Raw genomic sequence first — 20,992 nt, forward strand, 5'->3', positions numbered from 1 at the left:
CATTTGAAAGTAGGTTAGTGGTTGCTCAGGATCAGGAAAGGGGCTAAGATTTAGAGAGGTAATAGCTAAAGGGTATGGGATTTCTTTGTGAAGTGATGAAAAATTTCTAGAGTTGGCTATGGTGATGCTTGCACATATCTGAATATACAATAACCACTGAACAGTACGCTTTAAATGAGTGAATTTTAATGGTCTGTGAATTATATCTCTATAAAGCTGGGGGGGGGGGTTAATTTAAAGAAACAGGTACAGATAATGACCCAAAAAAAAAAAAAAAAACAAAAGCTGCCGGAAAGTTTCTTGGTGAATCCTTACTGACTGAAGCAAGAAACTATTTGGAAAGATTCTAACGGGAATGACTATTTTGTTCATGAATCCATTAAAACCAGGGGAATACTGTTCCCTTAGTTTGCCTACTGCACTTCCCCTAAGTCAAGCTGTGTAAATACCGGGCATTGCCCTGAAAACCTCCTTCAGACCTCAGCTGGTGCAGAGTAGAGGTGTCCTGAAACAACTAATAGCAAAAAGATAGACACACAATAATAGAGAGAATCCAAAAAACATCCCTTTTTAAGTTTTCATTTCAAATGCCTTTCTGATGATACAGCACCCAAACCTTTAATTTTCAGTCTACCAGAAAGGTAAAATTTCATACTGTCAGTTAACTAAATATATTCTAAGGTACCCTAATATGAACATTGAAACAAATTTACATGCCTGAAAATTTATGCATTTTCACATGTCTATCTTTCTGAAGTGTCCGTGTACTGCACACTAAGTGGACATGGGTGGGAGGTAAACAAAAGCAATGTTCTGTACGACATACTTCAGAAACAGAGACCCAGATTGTCAAGCCTAAGAACAATGGCGAAGAGCAACTCTTCGGAAAAATGACTTGACTCTCTTAACTGCCTTAATTTCTCTGTTTGTGAAAAGAGAGTAATAAATATATTCAGACTAAGAAGCAAAGAGAGATTTTTTTAAAAGGAAAGTACAACAGATGAAAACCATGCCACTTAAAAAATTATTCCTGCCCTCTACCTTCCAGGTCAGTAAAAGCAACTCAAAATTGCTCTTTTGAAAAAGACTGTGTAATCAATGAGAAAAATTCTTCAAGAATGCCTTATTTGCATAACAATGCTTTGCAACTTTCAAAATAATTACACTTTTCTGATCATTTAGCAAAAATTACCAATAGGCTTTCCAGCTCAAGTCTTTCCTCCCTGAATTATTTTCTATTTCATTTTTCCAACACAGAAAAACTTTAAAAGGAGAAAAAACTGTTTATATCAGAAAGATGAAAGAGTAAGTATGCTAAAGGTTGAGAAAAAAGAACTCAACAAATGAAAAAAAGGAGAAAATTAATCAAACTGGCAAAAAGCTCTACAGAGAAGACTTGGGTTACGATTCTAACTGGACTTTCAAATGATTCTGTGTGCTTCCGTAAGTGATTCAACCTCCCTCCCCACCGTATCACTTTTATAATTTGTCAAAAGCAGAATGTCTGCTATACTGCATTCATAGGGTGGTTACAAAGGATAAAATGAGAGAACAATTTGGTAAAGTTTAAAGCGCTGCAAAATATAAAAGACCATTAACAATGCACATCACTTTCTAAAGAACTGGTAGAGCCAAAGAAACAACAAACAAACAAAAATCAAGATGTTAATATAATTTATAAAGCTGCCATTAGATGTCAAAATACTACAATGATTCAGTGCCTTTCCTTGGCAGACTTCACTTTTTAAAAGAAACTCTTAGGTTAAAAGCAGTTTCGTTTAGAATCAATTCTTTAATTCTTTTAACTCAATCAATCATTTAAAATGTGGAATATCCAAATTTGATTCTTTGTTATAAACCTAATTGTCACTGTTTGAATCAGGCCTTCCCTGGGAAGTAACAAGAATGTATGAAGCAGTAATCATTTCAATAGTGCCTACATATATAAACGAAAATAGAAAAAAAGATAAAAGCAAAAAAGTAGTAAGATAGATAAATCTTTTATTGCCAGATATGTGAAATACCTTTCCCCTTGCTGACCTGTGTCACCACCATCTTTTCCTCCCAACCAGCTTTTTACAGGTGTCGCTAATTGTGCTTCGACATAACTTTTGCTCTACGTGACCACCACAGAAACCAATGAGTACACGTTCAAAGAAACGAGACGAAGTTTGTACAGTCTGGCATCCCCTGGCACAGGCAATGCTCTCTGACCTCCTGGTGACTCCTTTTGGCTTTGGTATCTCAGGAAGCGCAGCCTCTCTCTGCCAAGGGTGCCTTGTCATTGGCAGAAACCCTTCTTGTGTAGGGTCCATAAAACACCATTGCATCTTGCTCTAATTTTGTTTGCCCTAAGTCTGAAGAGCATCAATCACTTATGACAGAGTTTGAACACAAGATATTTTGACCTAGAAGTCTTAGATCTATAAAATTTTACCCGTGTCCTGCAAAAATCTCCCTTTCTACAGGTTCTACCCTTGGTTAACTCGCAAAAGCCAGCATCTGATGAAGACATGGACAAATTATATTTACGGACACTACCTAGTCCCTTATTTTTTAAAATTTTTTAAAACAGTTTTATTGAGATATAGTTCAAATAGCATACAATTCACAATATAAAAGTGTACAATTCAATGGATTTTAATATAGTCACTATATGTGCAACCATCACAGTCCATTTTTAAATATTTTCAAAATGAAAATTCTTTATCCATTCATTTGTGGATGGATATTTAGGTTGGATAGCATACTTGGCTACTGTAAAGAATACTACCATAAAACATTAGGGTGTGGGTATCTTTTTGAATTAGTATTTTTATTTTCTTCGGATACATATCCAGGAGTGGAACTGCTGGATCATATGGTAATTCTATTCTCAGTTTCTTGAAGAACCTCCATAATGTTCCCCACAGTGGCTGCATCCATTTACGTTCCCACCAACAGCATACCAGGGTTTCCTCTCCTCCATTCTTGCCAACATTTATTCGTGATTTTGTTAATGATGGCCACTCTGACCGGTGTGAGGTGATATCTCATTGTAGTTTTGATTTGCATTTCTCAAATAGTTAGCCATGTTGGGCATTTTCCCTGTGCCTGTTGGCCATCTATATGACTTCTTTGGAAAAAAATGTCTATACAGGTCTTCTGTCAACTTTTAAATTAGTTTTTTTTTTTATATTGAGTTATATGAGCTGTTCATATATTTGGGGGGTTAACCCCTTATCAGGCGTATCACTTGCCAATATTTTCTCCCAGTTAGCAGGCTACCTTTTCATTTTGCTGATGGCTTCCTTGGCTGTGTCAGGCCCCAGGGCTGGGGTGTTCACTACGTGGCTCAAACGGCTCCCTCCCCAGGGAGGATCTCCAAGCCTGTGATGTCTCCCTCCTCTCTGTGTCCCCTCCTAGGGGCACAGGTCCCGACCTGATCGCTTCTCTTCCCTTCCTCCTCGACTCCACGTGGATCTTTCTCTACAGTCCTGGTCACAGACGACCCCTCCTGCCAGTCTCCGGTTTGTTTTCGGCGAGAACTGCCCCATATGTAGATGGATTTTTTTGTTTTGTTTTGTTTTTGGTTTTTCGCACTATGCGGGCCTCTCACCGTTGTGGCCTGTCGCGTTGCGGAGCACAGGCTCCAGACACGCAGGCTCAGCGGCCATGGCTCACGGGCCCAGCCGCTCCGTGGCATGTGGGATCTTCCCGGACCGGGGCACGAACCCGTGTCCCTTGCATTGGCAGGCGGACTCTCAACCACTGCGCCACCAGGGAAGCCCTATCCTCTGGCTTTTAATAACTTAAAATGAATAGACAACTGGTTTGGCTTTAACAGTCCTTCCCCAAATACCAACAAAAACACTAGCATCCAATAGATCCAGCGACTTTGATAGAGAGACTCTAAGTCAGAGCCTGTGAAGAAACCCCTGGTGTGCTCGACCTCTGAACACTATCAGGACAGAAGTGTGAAGCACCCCTTTTGTGAGAGACAATCTCCTCAGACAATCTCCTACACGTAGAATGAAAATGAATTTGGATTTTGAAGGAGGTTTTCACAAAACGATTTTGGATTTATTTATCAACTACCCAAGCGATTAAATATGGTCCTAAGTTGTAAGAAAGAGAGGAGGAAGATTTTCCTCTAACTCAGAACGTTAATAAAGACGACCCTGTTTGAGGAAAGATGAGTCATTAAAAAGAAGGTACCAATCACTGGCAGATCAGTTGAGCTGTTCCCCGGATAAATGTGCTACATGCCTCTGTTTAATGTACTTCTTTGCAAATCTCTGTCTATAAGGGATAGGGGGAAATGACAAGATGAAAGCACGATGGCATGAAAAGAACAACAGACACACTCAAGAAATCATTCCATCTTGACCGTGCCACTCTATAGCTATGGGTCCTCGGTGTTTGCTACTGTATCAAGTAAATGGGTTTGACTGAAGGATCTCTAATGGGCTATGACATCTCCATTACCAGAGTAAACATGGCTCCCTCTACCTGTTTTCGAATAAGGCTTTTTAAAAACTTTTTCAAACCTTTATAAAACTTTGCTGTTAAAACTAACAGCCATTTCTCATGTTTTTGAAAGAGCACTTTGGACACGTGCTTAGGTCTAAATTTTTCCTAATGAAAGGAGAATCCTGGATTCCTCTAACCACGCAGGATCATGATTAGGGCTTTGGAAAGCCTTTTAGGCAGAAGCTGGAGAGGCATCTATTTACGGATATTAGTGGTCGATCATGTTCGCAATTTTTTCTTTGGCCAAAGTACCAACTGCAGTAGAGAATCTCAAAAGTCCACTCCGACTCTGATTTCATCTGCCACAGACATCATGCTGTTAAGTTTAATTGAAAACGTCTCACACCCTCCAGATACTTAGTGGAATTAGAAACCAACTGCATTTGCCAGACCAAACAGACAGGCTGTTGCTTCCAACTGCTGTTTAGTAGGCGGCCCAGAATATTTGCCGCTCCTTCTGCACTGCATGGGAGATGCACGGAGAACACAGTTCCCCTTTTCTCCTGCCCCTTTCACTTTCTGTAAAGACATTCTCATTGATATTTTCCCTGGTCCCCAAGACACAGAGCCCCAGCCAACATTACTACTGCCAAAGTCCCCTTTGCCTGGTTTGCCAAGATTCTTGGCCAAGAGAGAATTCCAGGGGATGGCATCCCTTCCCAACTGCCAAGGACTCCCTATAGTGACTTCCTGGTCAGCATATGAGACTTCTGCAAGGCAACTGCCTGCTTAGCACCTTTCTTTCTCTCCTGGAGAACTTAAAGCTCAAATAAGAAAAATGCAAATTAAGTCCTCTTCAAAAGTAACCTAAGTAAATTCGGCTCTGTTAACATTTCTGTTAGTAGGAAATCTTTATTCAGCCCTACAGCTTAAAGAAAAAAAAAAATTCTAATTATTTCCGGACAAGCTGCTGTTTCTCATGTTCTGATCCTGGTCCCAGAGCTCCCCCTCGTGCCCTGATGGAAATCGATTCAAGAAAGAATGAAAAAAGTGAGAGAGAGGCATGGACATATATACACTACCAAATGTAAAATAGCTAGCTAGTGAGAAGTAGCCGCATAGCACAGGGAGATCAGCTCGGTGCTTTGTGGCCACCTAGAGGGGTGGGATAGGGAGGGTGGGAGGGAGACACAAGAGGGAGGAGATATGGGGATATACGTATATGTATAGCTGATTCACTCTGTTATAAAGCAGAAACTAACACACCATTGTAAAGCAATTATACCCCAATAAAGATGTTTGGAAAAAAAAAAAGAACGAACGAAAGGCCAGCACATTTAGGTTGTGGGGTTGAAAGCATTCCCTAGAGATGTGGTCCTCAGACTTCAGTGTGCGTCATAATTATAAACAGAGCTTCATCAAAATATGGGTGAAGGCATCCACCCTGTAGACCACGACTTTTTAATTTAGCTTTTCAGAAAACGAAAGTGCAAAACAACATGTGAGAATCTATGTCAGAAAACAAAAAAGTCAAATCTCCAAAATGGGGGTTAAGACCAATGTTTCTCAAATTTTAATATGTATCAGAATTCTCTTGTGTTTTTATAAATATTCCTGTTCCAAACATTCGGAAATTCTTTAGGTTTCAGGGAAGGCCGAGAAATCAGTTTTAAAATAGACACCCCACTCTGATGCTTTTGCAAAAATGTTCCTATAAAAGGGTTTCACCTTCAAGGAATTCATGGAGAAGACTGACAAGTACAGGTTTCTGGTAACTGACTATACTGCTGAACTGAATGAGTAAGCATTTTCAGAACTCTAATGGAAAACTGATGAATTCATAAAAGTGCTAACAAAAGATCAAGATAAAAAAAATTAATTACATGGGACTGAGCGAACTGATGAGGATGATTATAATTTTTGTGACTTTCTGTTTGAACAAAAAAAATGTGAGTTAAAGTATTAAAATGATTGATTGCTTTAAATAAATAAATAAATAAGAATAAATTTTAAAATTAAAAAAAAAGATAGACACCCCAAGGTATTCTGCTGCATATGATCTTGGGAAACCCTTGCAAAGACAGTCAAGTAGAAAACACTGCCTGAGGTCAAAGGAGGAACTTAACTTTTCCTCTCCTCACAGGGAAAAAAATTAGTTTCTAGATGCCATCATTTAACATCGTGAGACTATTACTTTCTTATTACGTTAAAACATCAGAATCCACCTTGGGAGAGTTAGAGTGATACACTTTCTAAAGGACAGAGTTAGTCTTCAGTAACATTATCTGCTTAAGTCATAGAGGCTCCTGGAGGAGGCTTCAGAAGTCATCCAGGTGGACTCCAGAGAAGTGAGTTGCTAGGTCCGAGAAAGGACCTCAGAAGTGCTACAGTAAATAAAACAAACCTCTGAACTTGAAGTCATATGGTGGGATATCAGAGGACAGTGAAAGAATCTCTGGATACGCCTTCTCATAAAGAAAGTGTGCTTGCTGCCTCAACTCCAGTGTGAACACTGGCACAGGGATCCTCCACCACACGATGCCCTTGAGTACCAGGCTCCCTCTGTTTCTTTCACTGATGTCCACTACCTTTTATTATGTATTGCGCTCATCACGTTCTTCTCTCACCTTGAAAAGGTGAGGAGAAAAATTAATACATACATCTACGAGAACCAGAGTAACAGCGTTGGTAAGAGGTGAATGCTCGTATGCCTTTATGCATAGAAATGAGCCCCAAATACTATGTTATCACTGTAATTATTTTTAAGATGCCCAAGTAACTGGAGCAATGCTTAGACCACTGATTTCCAATCCTGATGTAACATACGCAGGATAGCTCAAAATCTCACAAAAGGTTACCGTGAAACTATCAAAAACAAAATTAAGTCAATCATTTTTTTAAAGATAAATTTTTGCTAGCTCGATGGAGAAAAATGTGCAAATCAAATTATAATCCAAAGGTACCTTAACCCTAAAAAGATTAGAAATAATCTACATACTAAACAATGAATAACTATAAAAAATAAAAATCAGGAGACATTTAAGCTTCACTCATGCCATGAAAACAGTCTTTAAGTTTACAGTTTTGAGTCCATGAACCTGCTTCTTTTCTCCTACTGGTCCCACCCAAAGTGGCTGTATTAATCACATCTAGACTGTGGACAGCTGTTGCCTCAATGCCAATCAGTTAAATGAACTGTGCTACTTAGTGTAAAGGTCAGACTCTACCTTGGTGGTTTCGCCACCAGTGATCAGAAAACTGAAGAGTTGGAAATGCATCTAACCTGACCCTCATCCCCTTATAGAGAAAGAAACTATGGCACACAGGTTAGACAGCTTAATCTCAAATTTAGATTCTAGATCACCCAGATGGTCCCTTGCTGGGGAAGAACTGTAATCCAGGGACGTTCCTAATCCGGCTCTCAAGAAAGTAGAGGCTAGATAGTTAAGACTCAATCCAAGGATACAAACAATATAGTTATATGTTACTTAAATAATTTTCAAGACAATTAGACACTCAGGCAAACCAGACGAGAATATGTCATTGAGGAGACTGGGAAGTGCTGAGATTGGCAAGGGCCTACACCTCTCTACAGGCACCCAGCACGTCTGTACAACAAAAATCTACAGATTCTTTGTTCCCTTTCTGCTTTATATCCATAGAGAACGTGTTTTAAAATAGTAAGATTCTGGAGAGTTTTTCTTCCTAATAAATACAAATATGGCAGAATCATATAGAAATAAGACTACCTGGGTACTGAAATGGTTCCAGCTCCCGGTTTAGCAGGATTACACCTCATTTTCACAGCAGTTGATCGGCCTTTAACACAAGAGGTTGTAGTTGTAGAAGACCTATTGGAAGAGAAACGCTATTTCACAAAACATATATGACACGCATTTCAAAGACAAAAATACCCTGTGTGTAATTGCTCCTGTGCTCTATGAATAAACGAAAAAATGTATCAAAGTTCACTAATTTAGAATTTTAATACATACTGAGTTCATTTACTTTCACTGACTATGAAAAGCTGACTGCTCCCCAGGTAAAGTCATACGCTATCATCAAAGGATTTAAAGCTATTGTAATTATAATCAAAATTAGAAGCAAAAGAATTTTTTAAGAGATTAGAGGTCATAGCGACTTAGGCTGACGTTTTGATGTGTGAATTACAATTACTGCCTAGACAATGAAGTAGAGTCTCTTTATTGCCTAATTTAGAAGATTATATATATGAGAAAAATGACATAATGCTTTCTACATATTCCCCGTTTCCTATTTTTTACTAAGTCTTTCACTTACGAACCAATTACTGACTACCTATTAGGTATAAGCTACCATGCTAGGCACCCTGAAGTGATGTCCTTATGATTAAGAAAACAGTCAAGAGAAGCAGCATGTTCACTCACTTATAAAAGAAATGCACATCTGGTATTTGGCTTGGTGAAACTGGGAACATATCTTCTTTTATATTAATATTTTGCAACGTGGTTTCAACAGTCACTCCTAGACAAGAATAAAAAAGAAACTATTAAGCAATATGGGAAAATTAGGCTTATTTAGTCTCTGTATATCTAAATAGAAAATAACTTTACTTTGATGCTGTCATTTTACCAGAAATATCCTCTTAAATTAATGCATTCTTGGTAAGAACAATAAACGTTACAAAGTTTCCAGAATAGAAAATAAAAGATTCTACTCCCTAGTTTTGCAATTTTGCTTAAGTCACTTTACTTCCCTGATTCTTATGTCTTGAATTTGTAAAACGCATGCAATAATTTAGATGATCTCCACCATCCCTTCTAGTTCGAACATTTCAACAATCTACTATTATCATTCTCAGCCTCTTGTGAGTTGTGTCAAACGAGCTGGGCTACTTTGCTAATGCAGCTTTTCATTCATTCACATTCATTATAGACACAAGTGCCAAAACAAAATTTTTTGTGCCCTAATAATTTCCAGAAAAAAAACTCCAAAATTTGTTTAATCTAGGAGTAAGGCATTCCCCACCCATCCACCCCAGGCAAAATGATAGCAGAGCCAAAATGCAAGCAATTACAGCAACCTTTGTTCTAACAGAGTTCTGATGCTGAGCACAAACTAAGTACCTGTCCTTGGTGCTGAAAATTATAGCTAGATTCCCCTGGAGTCTCTCACGATGGTTCTCAAATCTGGCTGCAGATTAGAATCATCTAAGAAGCTTGTTACATTGTTAGATCATCATATGCCTTGTTAGATCCCTAATCCCTACCCCAGATATTTTAATGAACTTGATCCTTAGGAATTACTAATTAGGGACCTGAATTATTCTTAAAGCTTCCCTAAACTTTCTAGACCGGAAAGACTGGAGGGACAGATGGGGAATAAAACTCAGCACATTCCCTCCTGCTGTTTGTCACCAGATTACTTCTGGTATGAGAAGAGATGATGAAAACTGGCGGCAGATATTATGATTCAGGTTTATACTGTGTTTGTTTACTCTTCTTTTGTTCACAGTTTTGGGAGTTTATTATTATTTTGCTTAGAGAATCTGATGAAAGGCACAGACTCTCAGAAAACAACATATCACACAAGTTAATACCTAAATTCAGAAGCTTCTTGTATTCCCTGAGAACGATCAAAAGATCTCACTTGCAGGGGCTTTTTAACCATGTTATAAAGTGATGGTTTAGAATTACCTGTAGGTTTTAATCATCGATGGTAAGCACCAGTGCAATGACAAGTTATCAGTACCACAATTTTAGAACAAATGCATGCACGCATATACGAACCAAATTAAACTTACCTAAAAATACATCTGCCAGAATGATGGATTGTGACGATAAGGCTGCTCGGAAGCCCTTACTTTCAGAAGGAATAATAGTTGACTGACATACAAATGCTCCCACCAAGTTCGTGTAATCATCTGACCCTGCCACCATTTCCTTTACTGTGAAGTCTGTTATATTGTTGGTGCAGAGAGCCAACTTCTTCCCCTAGGAAAATAAAGTCATAAAGAGGTTCACTGAAGGTCAGTCTCTAAACTGGATCTCACCTAGCTAGTGATTCTAGCAGAGCATTGGCTCTCTCCTCACCACAATTCTGGTTTAATTGATTGGGTGAGGGCCCAGGCACCAGTACTTTTTAAAAGCTCTTGAGACAATTCCAATGTTCAACCAGGCTTGAGAGTCCCTGAAGTTATAATGAATACAGTAATTCAAGGCTGCACTGCTGCCCCAACTACAAGCATCATTTGTGCTGGATGAAAGCCATCTGACTTAAGGAAATATAAGTCATCTGTGAAATCTTCAATTCTTAGGACAACAATGTGCATAAAGGAACCAGAAAACTGCCGATGAAGGTTTTAATAGCAAGAAAAAGGACTTGCTCTTCCTTCTCCTGTATAGGCCTGTGTGTGGCAAAAAAGTAATGTCAAGGCTGAAAAAGAAAACGTAAAAGCCTAGGACAGCAACTGAACAGCTGGTCACTGCAAGTGTCTTTATTCACCTACTCTTAGACTCAGTGATGTGGATCTGCTCAAGTACACAGTACGTTGAAGGGTATACAGGAGCTTACTTTTTTTTTTTTTTTTTTTTTTTTGTGGTACGCTGGCCTCTCGCTGTTGTGGCCTCTCCCGTTGCAGAGCACAGGCTCCGGACGCGCAGGCTCAGCGGCCATGGCTCACGGGCCTAGCTGCTCCGCGGCATGTGGGATCTTCCCGGACCGGGGCACGAACCCGTGTCCCCTGCACTGGCAGGCGGACTCTCAACCACTGCGCCACCAGGGAAGCCCTGAATATACATTTTTTAAAATTTATTTATTTTTATACTTTTTATAAATATGGTAACTATAGCTATTTCCCTATTTATATATAGTTCTAATACTCCTTTCATGTTATAGAAAAATAATACTATCATTACTGAAACACATGCAGAGGTAGAATACAATATTCAGTCTTTTGCCTATTGCCTTGTATATAGCAGCTACATGCCCTTTTATGCCTGGAGAGAATACAGGATTAGTGTATAAATTTTTCCTTCTGATTTTTAAATATTACTTTTGGAGGTTTTCTTCTCAAATACAGATTTCCCAAAACTTACTTTTCCCACCATTTTTTAAGGCTACCTAATTGTTCGCAGCTGTCTCTTTAAACATGGAAATAAATCTCCATTTTCCCAAGTTTTTTCCCTTTCAGTAGAGTTGAGAGGCCTTACATTTGGCTAAACCTCCTTTTTTTTTTTTTTTTTTTTTTTTTTTTTTTTTTTTGCGGTACGCGGGCCTCTCACTCACTGCTGTGGCCTCTCCCGTTGCGGAGCACAGGCTCCAGACGCGCAGGCTCAGCGGCCATGGCTCACGGGCCCAGCCGCTCCGCGGCATGTGGGATCTTCCCGGACCGGGGCACGAACCTGCGTTCCGTGCATCGGCAAGCGGACTCTCAACCACTGCGCCACCAGGGAAGCCCAGGAGCTTACTTTTCTAATCATTTGGAGGGTGGTGAGAAGATATAACTTATAAAATGGTTTGACTCTTATTTTTTTTTTAATATGGTATGTCTAAATATACTACAGTCCCGCTGCAAAGGACTATACCTTACTCTACAATTTCTATGAAGAAATATATAACGAAAAACAGAAACACTGTTTTATTGGTCTCAGATGTAGAGTGTGCACAGATGGGCACAAAGAAAAGAACAAAGATTTCTCTTCCTTAATGCAGCGAGCAATCCTAACCTATAAAATGTTCTCCCACCACCAAGCGTGCTCACCGCATTACAGGTGCAACATATTGTTACTAAGCTTAAATTAAACTCTTGACGTCATAAGAACAAGGAAAAAGAGCAGAGAGACTCTACTGAGGAAAAGAAGAGGAAAACAACAGGAAGAGGAAAGGAATGCGAATAAAGAGGAAAAAAGGAGAGGGAAGACAGAAGAGAGAAGAGGAAAGCAAAGACAGTGTGGTAACACAGGAATGAGACTGACAAGAAGTGTGATATACAGTGGAATTAATCTTATTCACTGCTTTACACAGCATTTAACCCAACAGGCATTTAATTATTTTTTTTAATTGAGTGAACCGAGTGAGTGATCAATTGGGTGAGTGTGCTGGATCACCCCATGTAAAATCAGGACAGGACAAATGTCATACCACGTAAAATGTATAGATCTTTTCGTTTGAGAACTTCTGTAGCCATGAGACGTCTTTTTATTTCCCTTGCACAACCTTTGGCACAGCATTTCATAACGGAGACCATTAGCGACATAGGAGTTAAAACGGAAAGAGACACGGAGGAAAGGCCTTAGTATATTTTCACCTTTGCTAACGGGGAATACACACACATACACCTCAACCCTGACCTTCTATGCCCACAAAAACATTGGACACGCAGTCCTGTAACTCTCCCATTACCAGTATCCATTCACGTTCTGCTTCTTGCCAAAGAAAATTAAATCCCATTATTTATTAGCAGAGGCTACCTTATCAACTGGCACTTGTGCCCTGCTTGCGTCCTTTTTATTTTTGGACAAACTTCCTCTGGAAAGTCCTTTCTTTTTAAAACACAAACTTGACCATATAAGCAACAGTCAAACTTTCTCAAACCTTAACTCCCTGCCTAAAAAATAGGTGGGACTGACAAGCCTGACCCACTTTTACAAAAATGAAAGATCCTCAAAGCCCTTGCTCCGTAGCTCCAAGCTTTGGGGGTTCAACTGACTGGATAAGTGCTTTGATGGACTGAGAACCAGACAAGGTTGCCCCTGGTGGAGAAAACTGCCAACGTGCTAGGAAGCAACAGAGGATTTAAGCTGTCACAGCTCAGTTTCTGACATTTGGTTGTTAGCTTCCATAGAGATTTTATTGGTGCATCAACACAGAAAATAACTCAGTCAGAGCTGAAACATAGCTCCGTCTCACCCTGCCAGCCAGAACTCACCTCATGCCCACATAGACTGATATTGAAGAAATGGAAGTATTTTGTTCCTTTGGAGGTAAAGCTGGGACCATTCATTAAGGAGCCCACACTGCTGAGGTTGCTGAAGTCATAGTGCAAACTCTGATTTTCTTTTTCATAGTAGAAAAAGCAGTCACTGTAGCAAACTGAGTGGTCCTTTGATTAAAGATTAAGAAATGTAAAACACAAAACAAAACAAAGCGAAAACAATACGGCAGGAAAGAAAGCATCAGCTGCTACGAAAAAATGTGTTTCCAGAAAGTTCTAGGTTTAAAAACCATTTCAGTAATCTTGTCTTAGTTATGGTATATCTTACCGCACTAATATAGAAAATGTCTACACTCTAGATTTCTCTACGCAAAGTTCAGAAGTGTTCGAATTTTTTAACGGAGTAACGTTATTCTAAGATTAGTTTCTTATAGAAAGGTATTTTAATAAACAGCTAAAATGTCCTGTTATGCCAGTTTCAACAGACATTAAACTCTTTTTTCCTTCACTCATAATACAGCATCCATCTTCACCCTTAAAATGTTATGAGATATTCTTGCTGTTCTCCACACACGCCTACAGCCTACATATAGTGAGGCACCTTACTTGCTCGACCTTAATGGAATACACAAGAACTCAGTTTTAATATTTTTGGAAAGCATTCTTTTTTGGATCCTCTTCTTAATATTTTATGCCCCCGGTAATTAGCCCTTTCATGGCACATATTAAGTGCTCAACAGATGTAAGATGACGTAAAATAAGAGAGGGAATGAAAAAGCCATTCATAAATAAAAATAGCAACTTCATAGTTCCTGGAGAAACATTAAGAGGAACCTCTGGGTTTGTCTTAAAATATGCTTTCCTGGGGATAAGTGAAATACAGACCCACTTACCTGAGTGCTTCTACTCCCAGGCCCACATAGAATACAAGCCTCCTTGCCATAGACCTGATGTACGGACAGGTAGGTGTCAGGCGGACACTCCTTGCACTGGTTGGTTTCTTTCTCAATGTAGTGGCCTGGGGGGCAGGGGACACACGATGAGCCCAACTGTTCAGAACCGAGGGCACAGGCACGGCACGAGGACGCCACCCCATCAACTGCATTAGCGGCAGTGATAGAATAAATCTTCACCATGTCATTGATGAACCGTCTATTCTAAAAAGAGAGCAGAAAGTAATGACTTCTGCCTTGGCGCTTAGCTGTACAACCAGATTGTTTTATGTTCGTATCACCAAAATAACTAAGCAAAGTGTCCCAGCCAGTGGATTAATAGTATTCCTTTTTGGTACTTTTTAAAAATATATTAAACCTTAACACTAGAAACTCATTTCCACAGTAATGGAGTTCCAGGAATTTAGCCATGAAATCATGTCATAATGGGTACAAATTCAGGCAAATGTATAGACTTGATGTCTGGGAAAACCAATATGATTTAACAAAAGAGCAACCTTAGCTCCCATCACTGTTTATTCAGACATAAGCCTAAATGTCGTGACACAATAGGTTGTTTGCACTGTGGCAATGTGGAAAAGACTTGGACCGGGGATTAAAAACTCCTCACCCAAACACTAACTGTGTGATAGTGGTGCAATCACATCACTTCTTTAGGCTTTTTCCCTCCCTCTCTAGCACTTTCCTTAAGCAACATACTCTGATTTCTACCGGATGCGTAACAGAGAGTAAAAACCTGGGTCTTACTATACTCTTCTTTCTTGTGACACTGAGTCAATTAAGCTCTAGTTTTCATCAAGCAGTGAGCACCACTGTGTCAGTAGAGCGCCGCCTCTTAATGCTTTCTGTCTGGGGCAAAGACTAAAGGGAGGCAAGGAAGCCTTGCACAGCATGTTCACACCCCACAAGGTGGGAATCCGAGCGCTCATAAAAGAGCAGCTGGAGTCAAGTGAAACCTGGGGAATGGGTTCCCCAGTGAAAACCTGAAAAGAGAAAATGCTCTACATTTGCCACCATGTTAAGGCAGCGTCTTAAACCGTGATTTACCTTGTTCTCACCCTGGGAACGCCACAGCAATGGAGATCCACAATAACATGTAATTGAAGCATATAACGGAAAATATTTAGGGGAGGATTAAGGTCTATTCTACCACGGAAAGTAAAATAGAATAGTTCCGTGTGTTAACCCAACAGTGTGCACGTACACACTCGCCAAGCTATAAAAGGAGACAGTCGTTACCGTATGAAGTAATAAACCAACATCAGATAATGCCTCCTGGACAAACGTCAGATCTTTCAGACGAAGGGGAAGAAAGTCACCACCTTCCCGAAGTCTCAGAAAGCTTTAAAAGTAAGTTTTCAAATAACTACAAAATAAGATTTTCTTTCTCTTAAGCTCTTACGAACTATATCTGTTCAAAGTATAGAACAATTCGAAGATACATTGTGTCATTCCATTTCATACATTCTTGCTCTCAAAACACAAACCCCCCAAAAATACCATTTTTATACCAGTCTGCTCCGTAACCAAATGATCGATTCTACATCAGGAAAAAGCTAAGCCTTTTCCTCCAGGAGATGTGAGGGACCACTTTGTACAAATCTCCACAGGGAGGATCATCTTTGTGGCTTTTATTTTCTTTAAGTGCTTGGAACTTACATCTTGACCCTGATTGGTCCTCTGAAAGGCCCACGTAAATGTAAATGTGGCATTCTTGAAGATGACATGGGTGTAAGCTTGTTTTTCTTTGGTTCCACCCCATGATTCGACCACGTTGGTACTTTTTCTATTAATATCCTAAAATATAGTAGAAAAAAATCCATACAAAAAACCACCAACTCAGTATTAATATACATGTATATACATTACAGTTATATGTTTGTATTTACAGAAAACCCTACAGCGTTCATGATATTTATCTGCAGAGCATGTAACACTAAAACCCTCCAAAACTTCCCTTCAAGTCTGCACAAGCACTTACTAGCTGAGTAATTACAACGTATCAACCGCGCCATCAATACACTGTGAAAGAGGCCGCAAATCATAGTTATGTTTAAGGAATTTTTCTGTTGGAGGGAGGGGTGGGGTGTGTGTGTATGGGTATGACTCCAGCTTAGGAAATATATGCAGAAAGGGAAACATAATTCCTCCAACTTCTGACAGTAAACTTCTAGGATCCTCATAAAATGACAAGGCTTTCTTTCCATCTTTTATCTTTTCCCTTGAGGGATTCTGATAGGCGGCTTTCACACAGGAATTCTAAATTCTCCCTGAATTATACTTGCAATTTCCAGTGCAGATTAACTAGAATGTTATTTTATGTTCATGTAATCTTCTTTTGCTTATACTTGAATTCCAAACAGGTTAATTTGTGTAACATCTTATTTCTGATTTCCTTAGCTAAATTCAATATTTAGAATATTATATAAATGTGTGACATTCCACCAATATTATGTCATTAACGTGGTCAGAAAGCAAATGCAGTAAGTAAAGCAAATAATGTAATACACATCTAAATTTATTTGAAATGAAAAACCAAGACTAACTCTGAATTTTCTAATTAGTCTTCCCTGCAGAAACCCTAATAGATGACTTAGGAATCTGGATAGGTTTTCGTTAGTTATCCGAGATGTTGATAATACAGTGGCCTGGCTCAAGACATGTCTCTTTCTTTCTATGATAGAAACGCTGACGACAGCATGTTATAAAGTAATCAGATACGCTATAAAGACATGCGTCTTGAGTTCACACCACAAGTAGGAACAACAGAGTATGCCTGTCATACGTCACAGAATTCCCCACATGACCAAACAACCCAATAATCACACATGCCGCTTCCTAAAAGGAGCTCATAATATACAGACAGTGCTTTGCTGAACACTTTCTGGATGTTTATTCCCATAATAAATGGAACATACTGCATTACTGCAAATAATACCACCTTACCTTTGTAAAACACTACACGATTTTGAAAGCATTTTGATGTGTTATTTAGGTGCTGATATCTCAAAATTTGCTGTGCAGAAATCAAATCACACAGTAAAGAAAACTAACGGATCCAGCTATGAGCAAAAACCTCTTAAGACTGATTTACCAAAATAAGTATCTATGATCCCTACCCTCAGGAATGCTAGATCAACAGAGAGAGACAAATATATGAATACATTCACATAATTAAAGTAGGGTTTTCTCAAAGGGTTTTAGGAGCACACTGGAGAGAGTGGTTAACTTTACTTAAAGGAATAAAGAGAAAGCTTCCCAGAAAAGGTGAGGTTTGAGCTGCCCTCGAAGTATGAACGGGAGTTCACCAGACAAAACAGCAAAATGAAGAAAGTCATTCTAGCTTAGAGTGTGCCAAGGCACGAGAAGTGGAAAAGTACAGAGTGTTCCGCTAACAAATTCAGGATGTCTAAAGAGGGGTGAGTAGTAACAGCAGTTTGGTAACAGAGGCTGAGCAAAGAGTACAAAAGCCATACAGATGCCATGCTAAGGAATTTTAAGTGTGTTCATAGGCTATTGGTTCTCAAACTTTACCGCACTTCAGAACCAACCTCAAGGCTTGCTAAAATACAGAATGCTGGGCCCTATCACCAGAGTGTCTCATTAAGACTAGGAAAGGGGTGCTTCCCTGGTGGCACAGTGGTTGAGAGTCCGCCTGCCGATGCAGGGGACGCGGGTTCGTGCCCCCGTCCGGGAAGATCCCACATGCCGCGGAGCGGCTGGGCCCGTGAGCCATGGCCGCTGAGCCTGCGCGTCCGGAGCCTGTGCTCCGCAACGGGAGAGGCCACAGCACTGAGAGGCCCGCGTACCGCAAAAAAAAAAAAAAAAAAAAAAAGACTAGGAAGGGGCTCAGAAATGTGCATTTCTAACAAGTTCCCAGATGATGCTGGTCCAGGAACCACATTTTGAGAACCGCTGCCTCAGGCAATAAAAAGCCACTAAGGGTGAGGGGGTAGATTTGTTGTGGCTGTCTCTACTATTGTTTTTATGTTTATAGAGATAAGTTTGACAACAGCATTTATGAGAGGATGGGGATGAGAAGAATAGAGAGAGACTATTGCTGAGAGATAATGGGAGTCTGAATTGTCAGTAATGGCACTCAGTATGAAGAGGAACTAATACACTGAAGAAATAAGGAGGGAGAGCTAAGAGAACTGAAGACTGCTCGGTTATTTGTGGTGTCATAGATAGACGTGTTGAAGATTCTTCATCTTCTTTGACTCCCACAAAGTCCTTTTTTTTTTCAGAACGAAATAGTCTGCCTTCATTTAAGCTACTAGTAATCCTGAACAGATATTTAAATCTCCACATATCTTGTATATCATGGAGGACACTGTTAATGGACTGTTAACTAGCTACTAAAGGATTGTTGGAAAAAGGAAAAAACAACTCATGTCTATGAAGTCACTACTTAATTATAACATTAAAGTCTTAGCCAACAACCTTCCAATACCTCCCTGGGGTCTTAAGTAAATTTTGTGTTACCACTTTTTCTCAAGCTATTAGTTGAGATTCATAGGACATCTAGGAAAAAATGGGCAAAATTATGACATGTACATAGCAAAATCCTTTGTCTACATTTATTTACTTAACAAGGAAGGGTGTTACTTTTCCCAAAGCTCTCCACCTCCACTGTTTTGTGCCCTCACTTATTAATACATGCTTTTCCCTCCTGATGGTCTCAATTGCTGAATGGTTCCTAGGGGAGAATTTTCACTCTGCTGGTGGCATATTTTTTTGAAGGACTTTCCTAGGGGATTAATATTTTCTGGCTTCTGTCTGTCACCCAGGCCCCATCACTCAGTTCTCTCCACAAGGAATGAACACTTCCTTTGTGGACTTCACCACATAATGTTTAATGAGTTCCTTAGATATCTTTTTGATGTTTTTGGAAGACCCTAAAAATGGGAAGAAAAATGGGGATTCTTATCGCGATTTGTATAAATAGGGTCACACTTCAAAGAGAACGCTAAGCGTAGAAATCCACCTCTGAGGGCCCCTCTTCCACTTACCACCATGAAGTACAGAATACAGTCGGCTGAACAGAGGGTCTCAAACACAAAGGTTATTCTTCCCAGTTCAGAGCCCATGGCTCCCGTCATCGATGTCGGTGGTCTATTTAACAGATTAAAATTGCGATATTTACAGCATGTTCTGAATACAATCTAGAAAAAGTTTACATCACTTTTTTCATTAAGCTGAAAGCCACGCTCTCCTCTCCTCTCCGTGCAGTCTACTGCTGCATGGAGTCTACACAACCATGGTAATAGGCTCAGATCTCCTGGTGTAAATGCTGCCACCCAGCCTACAGCAAGAAAAAGACTCCTGCTGGGCAATTCAACATGGGGGGCTAAAAGGATTAAACAATTTGTAACATACTACTTTACAGACAGAACTGCGAGGAAAAATAAATAAATAAACCAAGAGATTCTCCTGCAAATGACTTAGACTAAGATCTCTGAATTAAGCATCCAACAGTCACAGTTTTTTGTAATATTTGGATAGAGTATTTTTTAAAACTCTAGCTTCATCTAATTAATATGCAATGAACAGTTATAGTTTCTATAGATATTCTTAAATATAATACATTATCCTACACAGCTTGCTATTTGCTACGCACATCACAATATTAATATATTTTATAAAGGCAGCCCTACTTCATCTATTTCTGCAGGGAAACAGGCATGAAGATTCCTACAGAAGGGAATCAGAATTGGTTTTCCTTACTTAAATCCTGGGATATGCAAGTTTAAGATCAGGTAATCATTATCGGAACCTCCAGCCCCACTCTGGATATGATCTCCAGCCACCTCCCAACCTAGAAATGATAAAGGTTATCTTTGTCAGTAAAAATTTCAGTAATGATTTCCAACAATCTTTTTATATAAGGCCACAAAAAAAGAATTCCCAATTTTAGATTACAGGTGCAAACGGCATGCAGAGGTAGACTCCTAGATACCGATAAAAACGTTGCATATGATTCTCCAGGAAGAATCAAGTAATGCATATTTTTGCATCAAAGGTATTTAATGGTCGAATTAACAACAGTTTTCTCAATGAGGCATGATTTTTCTTTAACTAGAACAGATGGTCTTTATCCATTTCGATATACTAAGATGAAAACATCCTAGTCTTCAGGTAACCAATGGGAAACAGAAACTTCAAATTACTCAATGAAGATGCGGGGTCTGAGGTTCTTTCCTAGAGTTTCTTGTATTGTTGTTCCCTAATTTAACCCCTGTTCTGCATTCACTCACTTATTCACTCAGTGAACTTGCTTTCACTGAATGCCACGAACCATGACCTACTTTAGGGACAGAAAGACAAGACTGGGTCCACCCTCACTATGGAATCAGTAGACTATGAGAGACATAGCTAACAACTGTTAATAGTATGAGGTAATAGAGATGCACATAAAAGGTGACGTGAGGTCTGTCTTCTGCAGAGAAACCATCAGCGTGCCATGGGCTGAAACGGCCACCATGAAATGAGGAAAGGAGACGCAGCCCTCACACACCATCGAGCAAGGTTATTAACTAATGGCAATGTTTAACATGGACACTTGTACCTCCAAAAGAAAATGTCAACTTCTGCTACTTGAACAGGCATAAGAGAGAAACTGGGAAAGAGATTAATATCCGTGCTGTACTGGTGATGTGGCAATTTTCCAAAT

The 20,992-nt window shown here is 39.5% G+C and overlaps 1 protein-coding gene across 1 annotated transcript in view; it reads right to left on the reverse strand.

Annotated features, from left to right (window-relative positions):
• Positions 1–20,992, reverse strand: part of ELAPOR2 (endosome-lysosome associated apoptosis and autophagy regulator family member 2) — a gene marked incomplete at its 3' end in the record, with an annotated part of 288,322 nt that overhangs the window by 17,527 nt on the left and 249,803 nt on the right. Inside the window, exons 15-22 of the mRNA XM_082846355.1 lie at positions 20,047–20,137; positions 19,332–19,434; positions 15,979–16,116; positions 14,260–14,523; positions 13,361–13,534; positions 10,235–10,424; positions 8,859–8,955; positions 8,202–8,303 (exon numbers count right to left, since the gene is read on the reverse strand). Of these exons, the coding sequence (XP_082702481.1) occupies positions 8,202–8,303; positions 8,859–8,955; positions 10,235–10,424; positions 13,361–13,534; positions 14,260–14,523; positions 15,979–16,116; positions 19,332–19,434; positions 20,047–20,137 (1,159 nt within the window). The remainder of the gene's footprint in view (positions 1–8,201; positions 8,304–8,858; positions 8,956–10,234; positions 10,425–13,360; positions 13,535–14,259; positions 14,524–15,978; positions 16,117–19,331; positions 19,435–20,046; positions 20,138–20,992) is intronic.

Source organism: Leucopleurus acutus, assembly GCF_964270905.1.
Source record: "Leucopleurus acutus genome assembly, chromosome: 9".
In the NCBI taxonomy this organism is placed as follows: domain Eukaryota; kingdom Metazoa; phylum Chordata; class Mammalia; order Artiodactyla; family Delphinidae; genus Leucopleurus; species Leucopleurus acutus.